The sequence below is a fragment of the Ictidomys tridecemlineatus genome, chromosome 1 (assembly GCF_052094955.1).
Source record: "Ictidomys tridecemlineatus isolate mIctTri1 chromosome 1, mIctTri1.hap1, whole genome shotgun sequence".
NCBI lineage: Eukaryota > Metazoa > Chordata > Mammalia > Rodentia > Sciuridae > Ictidomys > Ictidomys tridecemlineatus.
Window position 1 is genome coordinate 240,844,139 of NC_135477.1, and position 15,799 is coordinate 240,859,937.

Below are 15,799 nucleotides of genomic sequence, written 5' to 3' on the forward strand. Positions count from 1 at the left end.
CCAGGGCCTCACACATGCCAGGCAAGTGGTCTACCACTGAGCCACAACTCCAGCACACAGGGCATTGCAGTTTTTGACCTTAGTTGGTCCTCTCCGGTACTGCCACGGTGATCATCCTATTTAGGGGGCTTCATCTACAAGTCAATCCCATGTTAATGTGGGCACTAGGGTCAGTAGCTGGTCAGAAGTTACCTCAGTGCGTCTGCACTACTAAAGGAATCTTCCTTCCCTGGCAAATGGAGACACCTATAGCCATAATTTCTAGCTTCATATCAACATCAATGGACCCTGTCAAGAGTTAGTCCCATTTTCTTTTGACACATTTTCCTATTAGCTCCTTTATTTATTTTGTACAAATTGAGTACCACCCTTTGCTTTCTTGTCTACATTGGAAGTAGTTTAAAGAAGATCCTAATTTAAAGAACACTTGTGACTTGCCATGCATTTCCCTGCTCATTGCTAGCTACTACCTAACAAAAGGGAGGCCAATAAAACCTGTTGTTTTGGTTGGCCCTCCATTTAAATTTCTCTGGACTCATTCCATGATGATAGAAGTCAAGATCTGGCATCCAATTTGGGATGATCTCTAGGAAGGAGGAATGAAAAAAGCTGTTGATGTATCTCAAATCATTAACAGCCTGACACTTTACATATCATTGACTGCTACTGGGTGATATCACAACTGTTAAGATTGTGTATCAAAATAAAAAATGTGTTATTCCTTCTTGAACGTTAACTAAGATCAAAGTATTAAGTTTATGAGTTTCTGGGGGCTGGAGTTGTAGCTCAGTGGTAAAGCGCTTGCCTAGCATGAATGATGAACTGGGTTAGATCCTTAGCACTACATAAAAATGCATTAATAAAATAAAGGTATTGCGTCCATCTACAACCAAAAAAATAAAAGTTTCTGGTATTGCTGGACAGCCATCAGTTTAATTTGGTACTCAGTATGGCTTAAAATATGGAAGAAGAATGGGAGGGTGCTTCTTTTCTACAGTAAAGGACCATTGGTATTTGGAGCCTAATGATTTTATTATTTATTTTTTAGTTTTCAGTGGACACAACATCTTTGTATGTGGTGCTGAGGATCGAACCCGGGCCGCATGCAAGCCAGGCGAGCACGTTATGGCTTGAGCCACATTCCCAGCCCGGAGCCTAATGATTTTAGATGAAGGAAGCTGTTGCAATCTTAAGTGCTAGCACTTTCTCAACTAAAAACAAGCTAGACAGTCGTCCGCACTGGGGCTCAAAGAACAATCAGGCCTGTTTTGAGCTTGGCTCACCGTTCTCACTCTCTGAAAACCTGAAAGGTTTATTGTTCAGGTGTCTGTAAAAGAAAAACAGGGATTTTAAAAGGCCCTGATTTGTTAGAAATTGTCCTTTGTCACAAGGTTAAGATGTAAGGAAAATTTTTGAAAAAAAAAAAATTGTCCAAAGGCAGAAAGAGAACATAAGGAATTGCTAAGCTGCAAAGAAATATCTCCATGTTTTTTACAGACTAACTTTTCTGCTTGAGCCCGGCTGAACAAATAAGCCATTTTCCCACCTCCATACCTACCTCCAGAACACTAGTCTTATTCAGCATTCTTTCACCTGGTTTTTGGAATAGGTTGTGAGGGCAGCCAAGTAAAAGCTAGAAATCTCAGACTACAAATACCTGAAGACCCAGAAAGAGTTGGGGGGAAATCAATTCATCTTCTCAACTCATTTGATAAAATACTGAGAAAATCATTGAAACCACAAGAGGTCAGAAGTAACCCATTCATTTTCAGAAAGAAGTCGGATCCACTTTCTTCCTGGTCCTCTCCTGTATTTCACTGAACTCCTTAACAGATTTTTCAACTGTTTACGGGTCTTATGCTGATAAAGTATCAGTAAATATACTAGAACTTATAAATTTATATATGTATCTGGGATTTTTTTGGTACCAGGGATTGAACCTGGGGGCTCTTGACCACTGAGCCATAACCCCAGCCCTTTTTATTTATTAATGTTTTAGACAGGGTCATGCTAAGTTGCTCAGGGCTTCACTAAATTGAAGAGGCTGGCTTTGAACTCTGGATCCTCCTGCCTCAGCCTACCAAGTTGCTGGGATTGCAGGTATGCACCACTGTATCTGGCTCTATATGTATTTTTTTTTAAAGTTAATTTATGTTAACTCTGCTTGTGCTCCTTGATTTTCAAAATCTTGGTATTCCTCAGACCTTAATATTTTCAATATTACCTTTAATAAAAAAAACCCTTATACTTATTTGATTACTAGTAAGGTTAAAAAACCGACTTCATATAGCTATCAGCCACTTATATTTTGAGAATATGTATTTTTTGAGAATTGTCTGTGTAATTGTACATTTACCCTTTTAAAGAAAACTGATATTATAGTATTACCAAAATGTTTCATGTTCATTTCCAAATAATAGGAATTAGTTGAAAAAAGTCATGAAGAATCTCATAACCCAGGGATAGCCAGTGTTATTTTTTCCCCCAGACATGAAGACAAGCAGGCTGCTCTAATGTTACTGAGTTTATTGAGATAAGTGGTTTTTGTCTCACCCCTGAAATAAAAGATTCCCTCTTAAGGTTCTAACTTGCTTCTATTTCAACCCTCCTTCCCCACATTTGTCTTGAATTTACTGTGAAGGAAGTATATCATTCTTTCTCTGTGGTGGTTTCTCTCATTAAATCTGGTACATTAAGTATCCTCATGCATAACAAGCATCTGATCCCTTGACTGAAGAATTTTACAACTAAGAATAACTTTAGCAATTATGCCCAAGAGATTTGGCTACACACTAAAATTTGAAGTATTTAATTTCTGACTTTTGACCAAAGATCAAAATGCAGAACATTAATGGAATCCCCTCCTTTTCCCTAACCTTATTTAACCACTGACCTTGGAAAGAGATATAGCTTTGTAGGTTCTTTAGAATGAAGAGAGAAAAAAAGGCTGATGGGTAGGTAGTACTTTCGAGCAGATCAAACTGGAATATCTGAAATCTACTTGAATACTTAATAAGCATTACTACCCTATATAGAAAAAGGCTTTGTTAAAAGACATTTATAAGAGGTACCTAGTGTTAAAAGCTCAGGCTTTAAAGTCAACAGAATTCCCCAATTATGAAGCATTTTGATGATGTGAATCATTTGGATGATCCTTTATTATACCAACCTTAAGTTACACAGCCTTAAACCTCAGCTTGCTCATATATAATGAATACTTACAGCAATACTATGAGTATGAAATAATATATGTTGTTGAGCCATGATGCAGCTGTCTGAAGGCCTTTGAAACATTTTTTTTTTTGAGACAAGGTCTTGGTAAATTGTCAATGCTGGAGTTGAACCTGTGATCCTCCTGCTTCAGCCTCCCAAAAGATTGGATTTACAGGCCTGCACCACTAAGCCTGCCTTAAAGGCTTCTAAAAGTAGCAGTAATCTGAATTAGAAGGAATATACAAGAGCTGTATGATGATTAGTACAGACTGGAGTTTGAATAAAAACAGGATTTGAAAATAATTTGAATAAGGGAGAAAATAAAGCTTGGAAGAGAAATGAGATAGGTCATAAATCCCACGTACATGTAGAAAAAATACTGTACCAGAAGAACGAAAAGTACCACTTAGAAAAGGCAGGAAAAATAACACACACACACACACACACAGAAAATTCAGTGCCAAGATAAGTGTTAAGGTAATAGCAAAACCAGCACCAATTGTCCCAAAATTTTATGTATCTTAGCTGCCATGAAACCATTTGGTTGTGGTGTGGGGGTTAAACCCAGGGTAATTCAACCACCACACTACATCGCTGCCCTTTTTATGAGAGGGGGCTCAGTGGCAGAACCTTCACCTAGTATATTTGAGGCCCTGGGCTTGATTTCCTACAGGGGGGAAAAAGGGAGGGAAACAAATTCACTTAGTCATTCTCTCTTGAGCATCTCTTACACTTAATGCTCAGAATAGAACACCATATTCCAGATATGATGTGACCAATGTCAAGTGTAGGAGGACTTTATTATGTACATCCATCATTTTGATGTTATTCAGACACGGAAACTTTTCCTGTTAAGAGTTCCAATGCTAGCTCACTAATTTAGCAGATACTGGCAATAGAAGTTTTAACTACCCTACGACCCCTCAGAACATATATTACCAAAAGTCAGGTCTTCTGTATTTGTTTACATTATAAGTCAAAGATTGTACTAGGAGCCTGTGCACGTTAGGCACATGCTCTACCGCTAAGCTACAGCCCTAGCCCTTTCAAAATTTTTCAGACAGGGTTTTGTTATATCACTCAGGCTTGTACTCGAACTTGAGATCCTCCTGCCTCAGCCTCCAGAATAGCTAGGGTTAGGGCTGAGGATATAGTTCAGTTGGGAGAGTGCTCACCTTACAAGAACAAGGTCCTGGGTTCAATCTCCAACACACACACACATTAAAAGGAAAAAAAAAAAAAAGTAGGGTTATAGCCAGTGTGGATGACCACATTCAGCTATTTATTTTTATTTAATTTTTTGTGGTGCTGGGGATTGCACATGGTAGGCAAAAACACTCTGCTACTGATCCACACCCCCAGGCTTACAGTTTACTTTAACAACTCAAAAATCTTTTTTTTGCATTACAATTCTTATTACACATATTTACCACAGTTTTTCATCTTTGTAAATAAAGTATGTTGACATCCATTTCAGGTCTTCATACATGTACTTTGGATAATGATGTCCATCACATTCCATAAACATAAAGAACATTTTTATTTGGAAACATCCTATATTTTACAAGGCTTATTTTTATTCAAGTGAAATATGTTGCTTCCCAACCCCCGCTTTTAAAAAATTCATCCATTTTAAAAGTAATTAGTAGGTTTGGGATCAAATTAATCATCTATACTTCTGATCAACAGGAGATTGCTGCTTTTTTAGAAAGCATTTCATAAAGGCCAGTTACTATAATGACTAAAGTTACTGTTATGAAGAATGTTTATTAAAGCAAGAACAGGCCACTTGTATGAGAACCACATCAATTAAAGATAAAGTCTGGGGCTGGGGTTGTAGCTCAGTGGTAAAGTGCTTGCCTAGCATGTGTGAGGAACTGGGTTCGATCCTCAGCACCACTTAAAAATAAATAAAGATACTGTGTCCATCTACAACTAAAAAAAAAAAAAAAAAAAGTCTAATTTACTAATATGAAAGATGTTCAAATACATCAAATGAAAAATAGTGAGCTGCAGAATGTATACAGCATTGCTGTCATTTGTGTACAAAACAAAGGAAGCATACATTTGTGATAATGTGTGCAGCAATCATCTGTGAAAGAATATGAAAGAATACAGTCAATACTGACTACTCCTGGAAAAATGACAACTAAAGGTAAGGTGAGGTAGAATACTTACACCATATACCACTTTACATCTTTTTGACTTTTATGTCATGTGTATGTGCTATCCATTCAAATAGATATTAAAAAGTTATCTTATTGACTTTTTTTTTTTTTTTTGGCAGTACTAGGGATTGAGTTGCTGAGGCTGGCCATAAACTTGCCATCCTACTGCCTCAGCATTTGACTTGTTGGGATTATAGGCTATAGGCATGTACTACCATTCCTGACAGAAATCCATCTTAAAATGAGGATTCGCAGGCTCACTCTGGCCTTCTTCAGTAACAATCTGTAATTAGGGCTGAGAAATCTTAATCTTAAAATGTTCTGCAGGTGATTCTCATGAAAAAATTTGAGATGACTACTATGAATATTATCATCTTTATATGACACTAAAATCTTTGCTTTTTATTGGGAAAAAAATTTTAAATTTAAAAATTTCATAACAAAAGGTTTTTTTTAAAATACACAGGAAAAAAATGATTTTATACTGTTGACTTAAGAAAAAAAACAGATTCTTTGCTAAGTTGTTTATGTAATTTTGCATTTTAATTCCAGATTATTGAGAGAAATAAAAACGGGCTGGGGATATAGCTCAGTCAGTAGAGTGCTTGCCTCGCATGCACAAGGCCCTGAGTTCAATCCCCAGTACCACCCCCCCCCCAAAAAAGACAAAAAACACCCAAAGAAACAGAAACATAATAGTGCTTAAGACAAAGAAAATAATCTAATTTGGAATGCATTATATCATTAGGGCATGGTGAGAAAGAATAAATTTATTTGGTTTACCATTAAATTATTTTAAAATAAGCATGCAGTAATAACAGGAAAAGCCAGTCTGAGATGCAGAGAAAAACTGGTAAATAAACCAGCTGATGAAACAACTAGCTCAAGCATGCATTAAGGTGAACAATCAATGCTTCTTTATACTACAGAGTAAATTATTCTTTCATACAAAATGGTTACTATGGGTTTAGCCATAGTTACTACAACAATTAAGCTGTGCCAAAAAAAAAAAAAATCAATACACAAGTAATTTAGCAAAAAAATGTAAATGGACCAATTGTATTTCTGGATAAAGGCACCCAAACCAAAGGCAAAATTTTGAAACATGGGTTGAAAACATTTTTTGAACATAACTGCAATAATGGGGCCAGTCTGACAAAATGTTATTGACCATAAATTTTGAAATTTGGGTCTTAATTTCAACTGTCACTTAATACTGAAGATGTATGATCTTTTATGCTGGGCTTCAGTTTCCTCATGTGGAAAATAAGTAGTATGGTACTTTCACTTACTATGAATAGGTTTATTGATTTATATTTTGGTGCTGGAGACTGAAGCCAGGGCATCAAGCATGCTATGCAAGCACTCTTAACAATGAGACTTTGTTATGAATAGTTTTACATGGGAAAAAAAAGAGAAAAAAGCTAATACGGTGTTTGTCATCAGTGGAAAAAAAAATTCCTTCCCTTAAGAGAACTGTAAGGAAAAAAATTCTAAAATTATAGTGGAAGACTACTAGGGTAGACTTGGGGAGTAGGGGAGAGAAAAGAAAAGGGAGGAAAAAAGAAAGAAAAAAAAAGAGGCTTGACAAAGTCATACAGATAGTTTGTGACATATCTGGGAGAGAAGCCTATTTATTTCCCCAGTTGTGTCTTATAGTTACCTGGTGACATAAAAGTATGGGGGAAAATCATGAGCCTAGAATTAAAATGAACCAATACAGTACAGAACTATAAAAGTTTCTGATAATTATGCACTAAGGTAGCACTTACGTTAGGAATAACGATATGTAGTACCCAAGAAATTTGAATATAATTTTACTGAAGCATAAGTCATTTAAAAGCAAAAGAAGTTTATGATATAAATTCTAACATATAATACAGTTAAGTCATTATATGAATTTAAGTTTTTATTTATGTATTTCACTGTAGTGCTGTGACAACAAAATGACATCTGTGTACCAGAGCATACATACATCAACAGTAAGATGTAACTTTTCATTACACCACTGCTAGAATATTTAGTTATTTGTAGAAGACATTAGCATGTAAGATGGCCACACCAAATAATTTTCTGTTTTTTTTTCCTTAGATAATCTTAATTTTTAAAATCAGTAATACTTTATCAACCTCACTGTTAATAGAACTGTAAATTATCTGGGTGATGGGGTGTGTGTGTGTGGGAATCATTCAACTGTGTTATACTGTAATAGTTGCTAGGTAATCTCACACACACCGAAAAGAAACTGTCACCATAATTAAGGGCTAGTTGTTAGTTGCACAATGATAAACTTCTTCTGAAAATAATAGCCCACTTATATGTGAAAAATGCTCTTTCCACTTATACAGAAGAAAAAAATATTCAGAAAGTTATTTTATGGCCTTGCTATGTCAAAAAGTCAACTGTACAAAGATCTACGTGTTAAACCTAAAATTATAATTTTAAAAGTCTATTAAAAACAAAAACGTCATGCATTTTTATTATCAATTATGCAGAGGCTTTAAAACTGTTGCAAGACCATATAGTATATATTAGCTTTTATACTGCTAATGCACAACTAACAGCAAACTTGATTAGATTAACAGAAATCTGTCTTAATTACACCTTTATATATCACACTAGAGACAAATGCCACAAGATCTGCAGAAACATTTTGTTCTGAGCACTTGAATGGCAGGATAACTTTTTGTGTTGTAATCCTTCACATACAGTAACAAAAGGAAAAAATCCTGCAGTCTCACGTTACAAAAAAACGTACTGCTGTAAAATATTAAGGGGTAAAGGATATCATCTATAACACAAAGTAACTTAACAACTAATGTCAAAAAGCAAACAAAACTTCTAAATAAAAATATCCAAATACACAGAGCAACTAAAGCACAAATCCTGCATTAAATACAGTAAAGATTTAATAAGACAATGCACTAGTTAATAAGACAAAAATAGGGGGTGCTAGGGCAATCAGGAAATAAAACCAAAATAATGGAGAAAAAAACCCAGAACCTCTGTTTTTCCTTAGTTGGAACACAATTTTTCTGGTGTCTTTCCATTCATATAATACCTAACACTGTACATTGTTTTTAATGCCATAGAAAAACTTGGTTCTTCCATGAAATTCTTAAATTCTTGATAAAATTTTCAAAGTAGACATTATTATGAATGAAAAAGAGCCAACAAACCGGCACCTGTTGTTTTTAACACTGAAGATTTGCAGAAACTTTTTAAAAGTTATCATAATCTTTTTTGTCTTTCTTCCCCTCAGCTTCAAATCCATCAACTCCATCACTATCCCTTCTTCGTTTCCTGTTGTTGTGGATGTTAAAACGTTGGCTCATTTGGGGTAATGGATCCATGCCTAGAACTTTATGTATCTGGCGGAATGCAAGGAGTCTCAATGCAAACTGTAACAAAGAGTCAGAATTTAGAATTAATTACTAAAACCAACATATTCTTATGTTTATTCCCTCCATTTAACAACTTTAAAAAAGCAGGTTTAATGAAATACACACGCTGAATTAATTAGTTTCATAACTCATCATCAGAACTGACATCTATATGCTCTGATGTTTTTTCCCCCAGGATTTTGTATGTGCAAGTTGCTTTCTGAAACATTAAGTTAAAAAACAAATTACCAGCCAGGTGCTGTGGCCCATGCCTATAATTCCAGTGGCTTGGAGGCTGAGGCAGAAGGATTGCAATTTCAAAGCCAGCCTCAGTAACTTAGCTAAGATCTTGTCTCTAAATAAAAAATATATAAAAAAGGACCGGGGATAGTTCAGTGGTCAGGCGCCCTTGGGTTCAATCCCAGGTGCCAAATAAATAAAGAATAAAAAAGTACTGAGGTACACCTTAAGCCCCCAATCCCTTCTAAAATTTTGAGACAGGGTCTAACCCCAAGCTAACCTCAAACTTTAAATCCTACTTCCTCAGCCTCTGAGTAGCGGGGAGTACAGGGGTGTGAAACCACAGCCAGTTAAAAAATAAACTGTTAATAAATTTAGTGTTATAATCACTGGGAAAAAAAAAACATCCTGAAATAAAAGGTCTCTTTCTCAATGAGCAAACTGTTCTTTTGTTCATATCTACATATTTTACTACTCTTTCTTTGGATACCCATGAGGCATAGGCTCAAGGCACGTGTTGTACACACATATATGGCTTTACAAAAGTGAACCGTACTTCAATTTCTTTCCCATTTAGCCATTCATTCATATGCTTGCTCCTTTTAGATATCTAAGTAAGCACTTACTATGCCAGAATATAAATAACATTTCTGCTTTCATGAAGCTTACTATTTAGTGAAGATACATGAAAACAAACTAAAACATAAATTAACTATAAATTATGATACATCAAAAAATATATAGGATATATAAAACAAAAAAATGCAGGTTAACTGCTTTCATATAATGGTTAGTGACAGCCTTCCTAGACATCTGGTATAAAGTACAACTTTGGAACTGCCATTATACTCAAAAGTTATTGTTTTTTTGGATTAAATTCAGGAGCACGTTAGTACTGAGTTACATTCCTAGCCTTTTCATTTTTTATTTTGACAGGGCCTTGCTAATTTGATCAGCCTTGCCCTTGAACTTGTGATCCTCCTGCCTTGAGTCTTCTGAGTAGCTGGATTTCAGGTATATGACACCATACTTGGTTTACTGGATATTTTGGTATCTGGTAGTTACCGTTTTTCGTAAGATCAGGCAAACTTCATATTGAACCATGCCAACTTGCCTTTTGCATTGTCCCTCTACCACTGCACCCCACCCCCACCTGCCTCTTACATGGAGTATGTATGATACTTCCCATTTAGTACTTGTACATGATGTGGAGTTATACTGGTCATGCCTATAATTCCAGTGGCTTGGGAGGCTGAAGCAGGAGGATTCACATATGAACATAGGAAAATTGTGTCCAATTCATTCTACTGTCTTTCCTATTCCCATCCCCCTCCTTTCCCTTCATCCCCTCTTTTTTACTTTATACATTTTTAATTTGTTTTAATTAGTTATAGATGACAGCAGAATGTTTTTATGCACTTTGATACACATAAATGGGGTATATTTCCTCATTTTCCTGATTGTACATTTTGTAGAATCACACTAGTCATAAAGGCATGCATGTACATAAGGTCACAATGTCTGTTTCAATCTGTTATCCTTCCTATCCCCATATCCCCTCCCCTCTACCTAATCTAAACTAACTCGGTTGTTCCCTAATGCCCCATCCTTATTGTGAATTAGCACCCATATATCAGAGGAAGCATTCGGCCTTTGCATTTTGGGGACTGGCTTATTTCACTTAGCATGATATGCTTCAGCTCCATTTATCAGCAAAAGCCACAATCTCATTCTTCTTTATGGCCGAGTAATATTCCATTGTGTATGTATCCCACATTTTCTTTATCCACTCATCTGTTCAAGAATACCTCGGTTGGTTCCATAGCTTAGCTATTGTGAACTGAGCTGCTAAAACATTGATGTGGCTGCACCACTATACTATGCTGATTTTAAGTCCTTTGGGTGTATGCTTGTTTATGTTTATTCACTATAAGATATCTTAAAGATATTCTGTTAGGGCTGTGGCTGTGGCTCAGTGGTAGAGTACTCATCTCGAATGTGTGAGGCCCTAAATTCAATCCTCAGCATCACATAAATAAAAATAAAGTTATGTGTCCACCCACAACGAAAAAGATATTTAAAATAAAGTTCTGTTACTGCAGCTGGTTTTCAATGAGTTGAAACAATCCCCTAACAACAGGTAATCCCCAAATGATTCCTTGGAACACACACATACAAAATTCTACTTTCTAGTAACACAGTGGAAAAGGCTAAACTACAAAACCTAAATAATTCTGGGTAATTCATAACATGTTATTGAATAATCATTAAGCATCAAACCATTATGCAAACCAACTTTCTGTCATTGTGAAAACATAATTACCAAGAATATAAAAACACTGCATGACACTGATATCCCCATGGTTAAAAAAAAAAAAAAATCCTTGTTAGTCATGAATAAAAAAGATTTTCACTATATGACTATGTCTATAGTGAATAGTGGTGTCTTTGGCACTAATGGCAAGATTTCATGAAATCTTGAAAGTTGGGCTGGGGTACAGATCATTGGTAGTGTGTGTGCTTAGCATACACAACACCCTGGCTTCAATCCCCAGCACCACAAACTGAACTATAATTCACACATCATAAGGTTAACCCCCTTTTCCTTTTCTAGAATCAAAGGGGATCAAACCCAGGGTCTTGCACATGCTACTGTTGAGCTATATCCCCAAACCCAAGACCCACACTTTCAAAGAGTAGAATTCAGTCACTTTTAGTAATACTTATAAAGTTGTTAAACTGTCTCCATTAATTCCCAAATCTTTATCACTCTTAAAAAGAAACTCTATACCCAACAACAGTTACTCCTTAAGCCTTCTACTTTAAGGCCCTCACAGCTAAACTATATTTTTCTGTATCTCACAGATTTGCCTATTTAAAATAATTTGCATAAAATAATGTTTGTGTGTGTGTGTGTGTGTGTGTGTGTGTGTGTGTGTGTGTGTCTGGTTCCATTCACTTAGCATTAAGATTTTCAAGATTCATTTTCATGACTGAATAATATCCTACTATATGAATATACTACATTTATCAATCCATTCATCAATTGATGGACATTTAGGTTGTTTCTACTTTTTGGCTATTATGTATAATGCTACTATGAACATTTGTGAATAAGTTTTCATATGGATTTTTTTCTTCTGATGTAGAGAAGTGATCTAAATCATGGCCTATCTGACTCTTGTGGTTGCATTTGTGCTGGGAGCTGCCTGTGTGAAGGTGTGGGTCAAGATGCCCAGTTGCTGTGGTAACGCTGGGGGAGGTGAGCTATGTGAGAAGGCATGTGGCTCTATTAGCGGACGCCTTGAGTTCAGCACCTTCTCCCAGGGATAGTGAATTCTGAGCAAAACAAGATGACCCTAATGTCTTGCCAATCCTGCATCTTTCAGATTGCCTGCTTTGCTGAAACTTTCCCACAAATAAAACCTTTGATGAAACTTGTATAATAAAACTTGCTTGGCTAGTTCCGGAGTCAGTCAAGCCTCACCAGGACTTGGCTACACACCTGGCTCCAGTTTTTTCTTCCTATGTGTGTCTGTTTGTCTTTTCTTTATCCACTATGTCTGGTATCACCTTAATTAATGGCTGCGGCTGACAGAGAAGAGAGGGTCACAGCATTCTGATTTCATGAGTTTATAAACAGGAATCAAAGAATTGATGAAGCACAGGATAATTTATGTATAACTTATTAAGGGACCATTAACTTTTTTTTTTTTTTAAAGAGAGAGTGAGAGAGAGAGAGAGAATTTTTAATATTTATTTTTTAGTTCTCGGCGGACACAACATCTTTGTTGGTATGTGGTGCTGAGGATGGAACCCGGGCCGCACGCATACCAGGCAAGCGCGCTTGAGCCACATCCCCAGCCCCCATTAACTTATTTTTCAAAATGGCATACAAGAAGGTGAATGTTTTTGGAAGGAAAAGAGGAATAGTCCTAAAAAGGGACAAAGGAAGGAAAGAGAAACATAAAACATGGACATGAAGAAACAAGCTGAAAATTGGTTCAATATAGAGACTATTCAGATTTCACTATTTATATATGTACAGCCCTCTTCAATTTTATTATATATGTAGCTGTACATTATTTAACCACCATCACAATCAAGATATTCAACTGTATCATGAGCACAAGATTCCCTTTAAAGCTACAATGTTCTCTTTTCCTAGCCCTAACTTTCAGGATTCATTAATCTCTTCTTAACTGCAATTTCAAGGATGTTTAATAAACTGAATTATGGATTCTGTAACTCCATCACTTTTAATAAGAACATTTCTGACTACCTCCTAAAATTAGACAATTTTCTTCAAGGCTGCTTTAAAAAAAACAACAAAAAAGTACTTTTTAAAATTGTCAATTCTAGTTGGTCATAGTAGCACGAGCTTTTAATCCCAACAATTTGGGATAGGCTAAGGCAAGATGATTGTAAATTTGAGGACCATGTGGGCAACTCAAAGAGACTCTGTCACAAAATAAAAATGGCTGAGTACATGGCTCAGTGGTACTGTGCCCCTAGGTTCAATTCCTAGTACAGTGAGGAGTGAGGGGGGTGGCTTGCAGAGTGAGTTTTCAAATGCCTGCTCCTAACCCCAAATTTCTTTTCAAGTAAATTCACAATTAATTCTTTCGAAAATTAAATCAAGGAAATAAAAACTAGTTTAATACTGTAGAATTGGTTCTATTTTAAGTCTATAAAATATCCCTAATGTTCTAATACTACTGCCTCCCACCCAGTATACTTTCCAGTGTAACATTTACTAATGCCTGACATCCTTGAAATTCCAAATTGCCCTTGCCAGTAGAGGCAATAAATCACGATCTTAAGTTTAACAACTCTCATCTACCATAGAATGGATTACTGTTGTTCACAGCTCATGTTTTTTCCCCCCTACTCAGTACATTTCTGGGATCATAAAAATTATGGATAGCTATAATAATTTTAGATTGATAACTGCTGATGACACTAACATTTAAGATCTTTCAATATACCGAGTAGTATAGTATAATTACATATATTAACCAATTTAATCTTCCCAATGATCCTGTTTGAGCTAGAAACTGCTTTCCTCCCATTTTATAAACAAGATGGCAGAGTTGATATTCAAGCCCAGGGAATCTGACCCTGGAGTCCATACGTTCACTTATTATATTGTGCACTGTTAGGAAAGGCTAAATTATATCAATAACGTCTAAAACCAGATACCCTACAACTTCCATGTAATGAGAAAACATGACTTTCTGCTTATCTTGAGATATATATATATATATTACTCTGATTTAACGAAACATTGAAAATACTGTGTTTATAGTACATAATGTTCTTAATTGAAAATTCTATTAGCAAAATCTAATTTAAGGTAAGTCTTTTTTAAAGGTTTACTTAATAAAGCAGCAAAATATTATACAGTGACTTCATCTAAAGAACAGTTATGAAAAAATAAAACTTTAAAGACAGGAACCCAACAAAGCTCTGGGATTAGAAATTCTAGTACCTGTGCACTGGATGTAATATCTTCCCGCTGCTGGTCAGTCATTGTTGCCAAGGTATCAAAGGGATCCTTTTCACAAGGATCCAAAAGTCCAGGGCTACCTACAATCATTACCACAAGGAGACAAACATATTAGCAATACCCATCTGTAAGAGAAGAACTTTTATTTAACTATCATACAATTTTACTTCATTAAGAACAAAATGAAATATACCTTTAAGAATAATCCCTGAAGAAATGCATTCAAACACTCTTCTCAGAGCATCCCCAGGGCTCTGAGGACTGGAAGCACTACTAATTGCTTTCTCTACTAATAACTCCATTGCCTAAAAACAAAAACAAGAATATGTTTAATAACATACAGATAAAAGAAATTATTCTTTTTTCCCCTTTTTTGGTAGTACTGAGGCTTGAACCCAGGGCTGCTCTATCACTATGCTATATCTCCATCCCTTCAATTTTTTTTTTTTAAATAACTTTGACATAGGCTACAAAGTTACCAAGGCTGGCCTCAAATTTGTGATCCTCCTGTCTCATCTTCCTGAATAGCTGTAATTTACAGGCATGTGCCACCAAGCCAATAAATAAAATTCATTTTCAAACACTAGAATGAAAAATACATATATTTTTTTGGTGGTACCAGGCATGTAGTACCTGGGATGACTTCACCCGTGAGCAACATCCCCAGACCCCAGCTCTATTTTGAGATAGGATCTTGCTAAATTGCTGAGGCTGTCTTTAAACTTGGGATCCCCTTGCCTCAGCCCTCTGAATAGCTGGGCTTACACACACATGCTACCACTCCTGGTTGTCATTAAAAATATTAGATTGCCAGGCATGGTGGCACATGTCTGTAATCCCAGGTGTTCAGGAGGCTGAGGCAGGAGGATCCCAAGTTCAAAGCCAGCACCAGCAATTTAGTGAGACCCTCAGCAACTTAATGAGATCCTGTCAAATTTGAAAGAACTGAGGGTGTAGCTCAGTGGTAAAGTGCCCCTGGGTTCAATCCCTAGTACTAAGGGGGTGGGGAGAGAATAAAGGGTAAAAATGAAAAGAGAAAAAATTTAAAGTTTAAAAATATTACATAAAATAAGTCACAGGGCTGGGGTTTGGCTCAGTGGTAGAGAGCTTGCCTAGCATGTGTGAGGCACTGGGTTCGATTCTCAGCACCACATAAAAATAAATGAAATAAAGGTCCCTTGACAACTAAAGAATATTTTAAAATAAATAAATAAAATAAGATAAGCCACAAAAACAGAAAATAGAAATTTATACTATAGGGACTGGGGTTGTGGCTCAGCAGTAGA

The 15,799-nt window shown here is 36.1% G+C and overlaps 1 protein-coding gene across 5 annotated transcripts in view; it reads right to left on the bottom strand.

Moving 5' to 3' along the window:
• Window positions 1-4,457: 4,457 nt before the first annotated feature.
• The window catches only part of Zfr (zinc finger RNA binding protein), a 77,680-nt gene continuing 66,338 nt past the window's right edge, over window positions 4,458-15,799 (bottom strand). For all 5 annotated transcript variants that reach the window (XM_013358771.4, XM_078017145.1, XM_078017135.1 and 2 more), the window contains 3 exons: window positions 14,707-14,818; window positions 14,496-14,593; window positions 4,458-8,782 (listed from right to left, as the gene is read on the bottom strand). In XM_013358771.4, coding sequence (XP_013214225.1) covers window positions 8,603-8,782; window positions 14,496-14,593; window positions 14,707-14,818 — 390 coding nt within the window. In that variant the 3' untranslated portion in view covers window positions 4,458-8,602. The remainder of the gene's footprint in view (window positions 8,783-14,495; window positions 14,594-14,706; window positions 14,819-15,799) is intronic.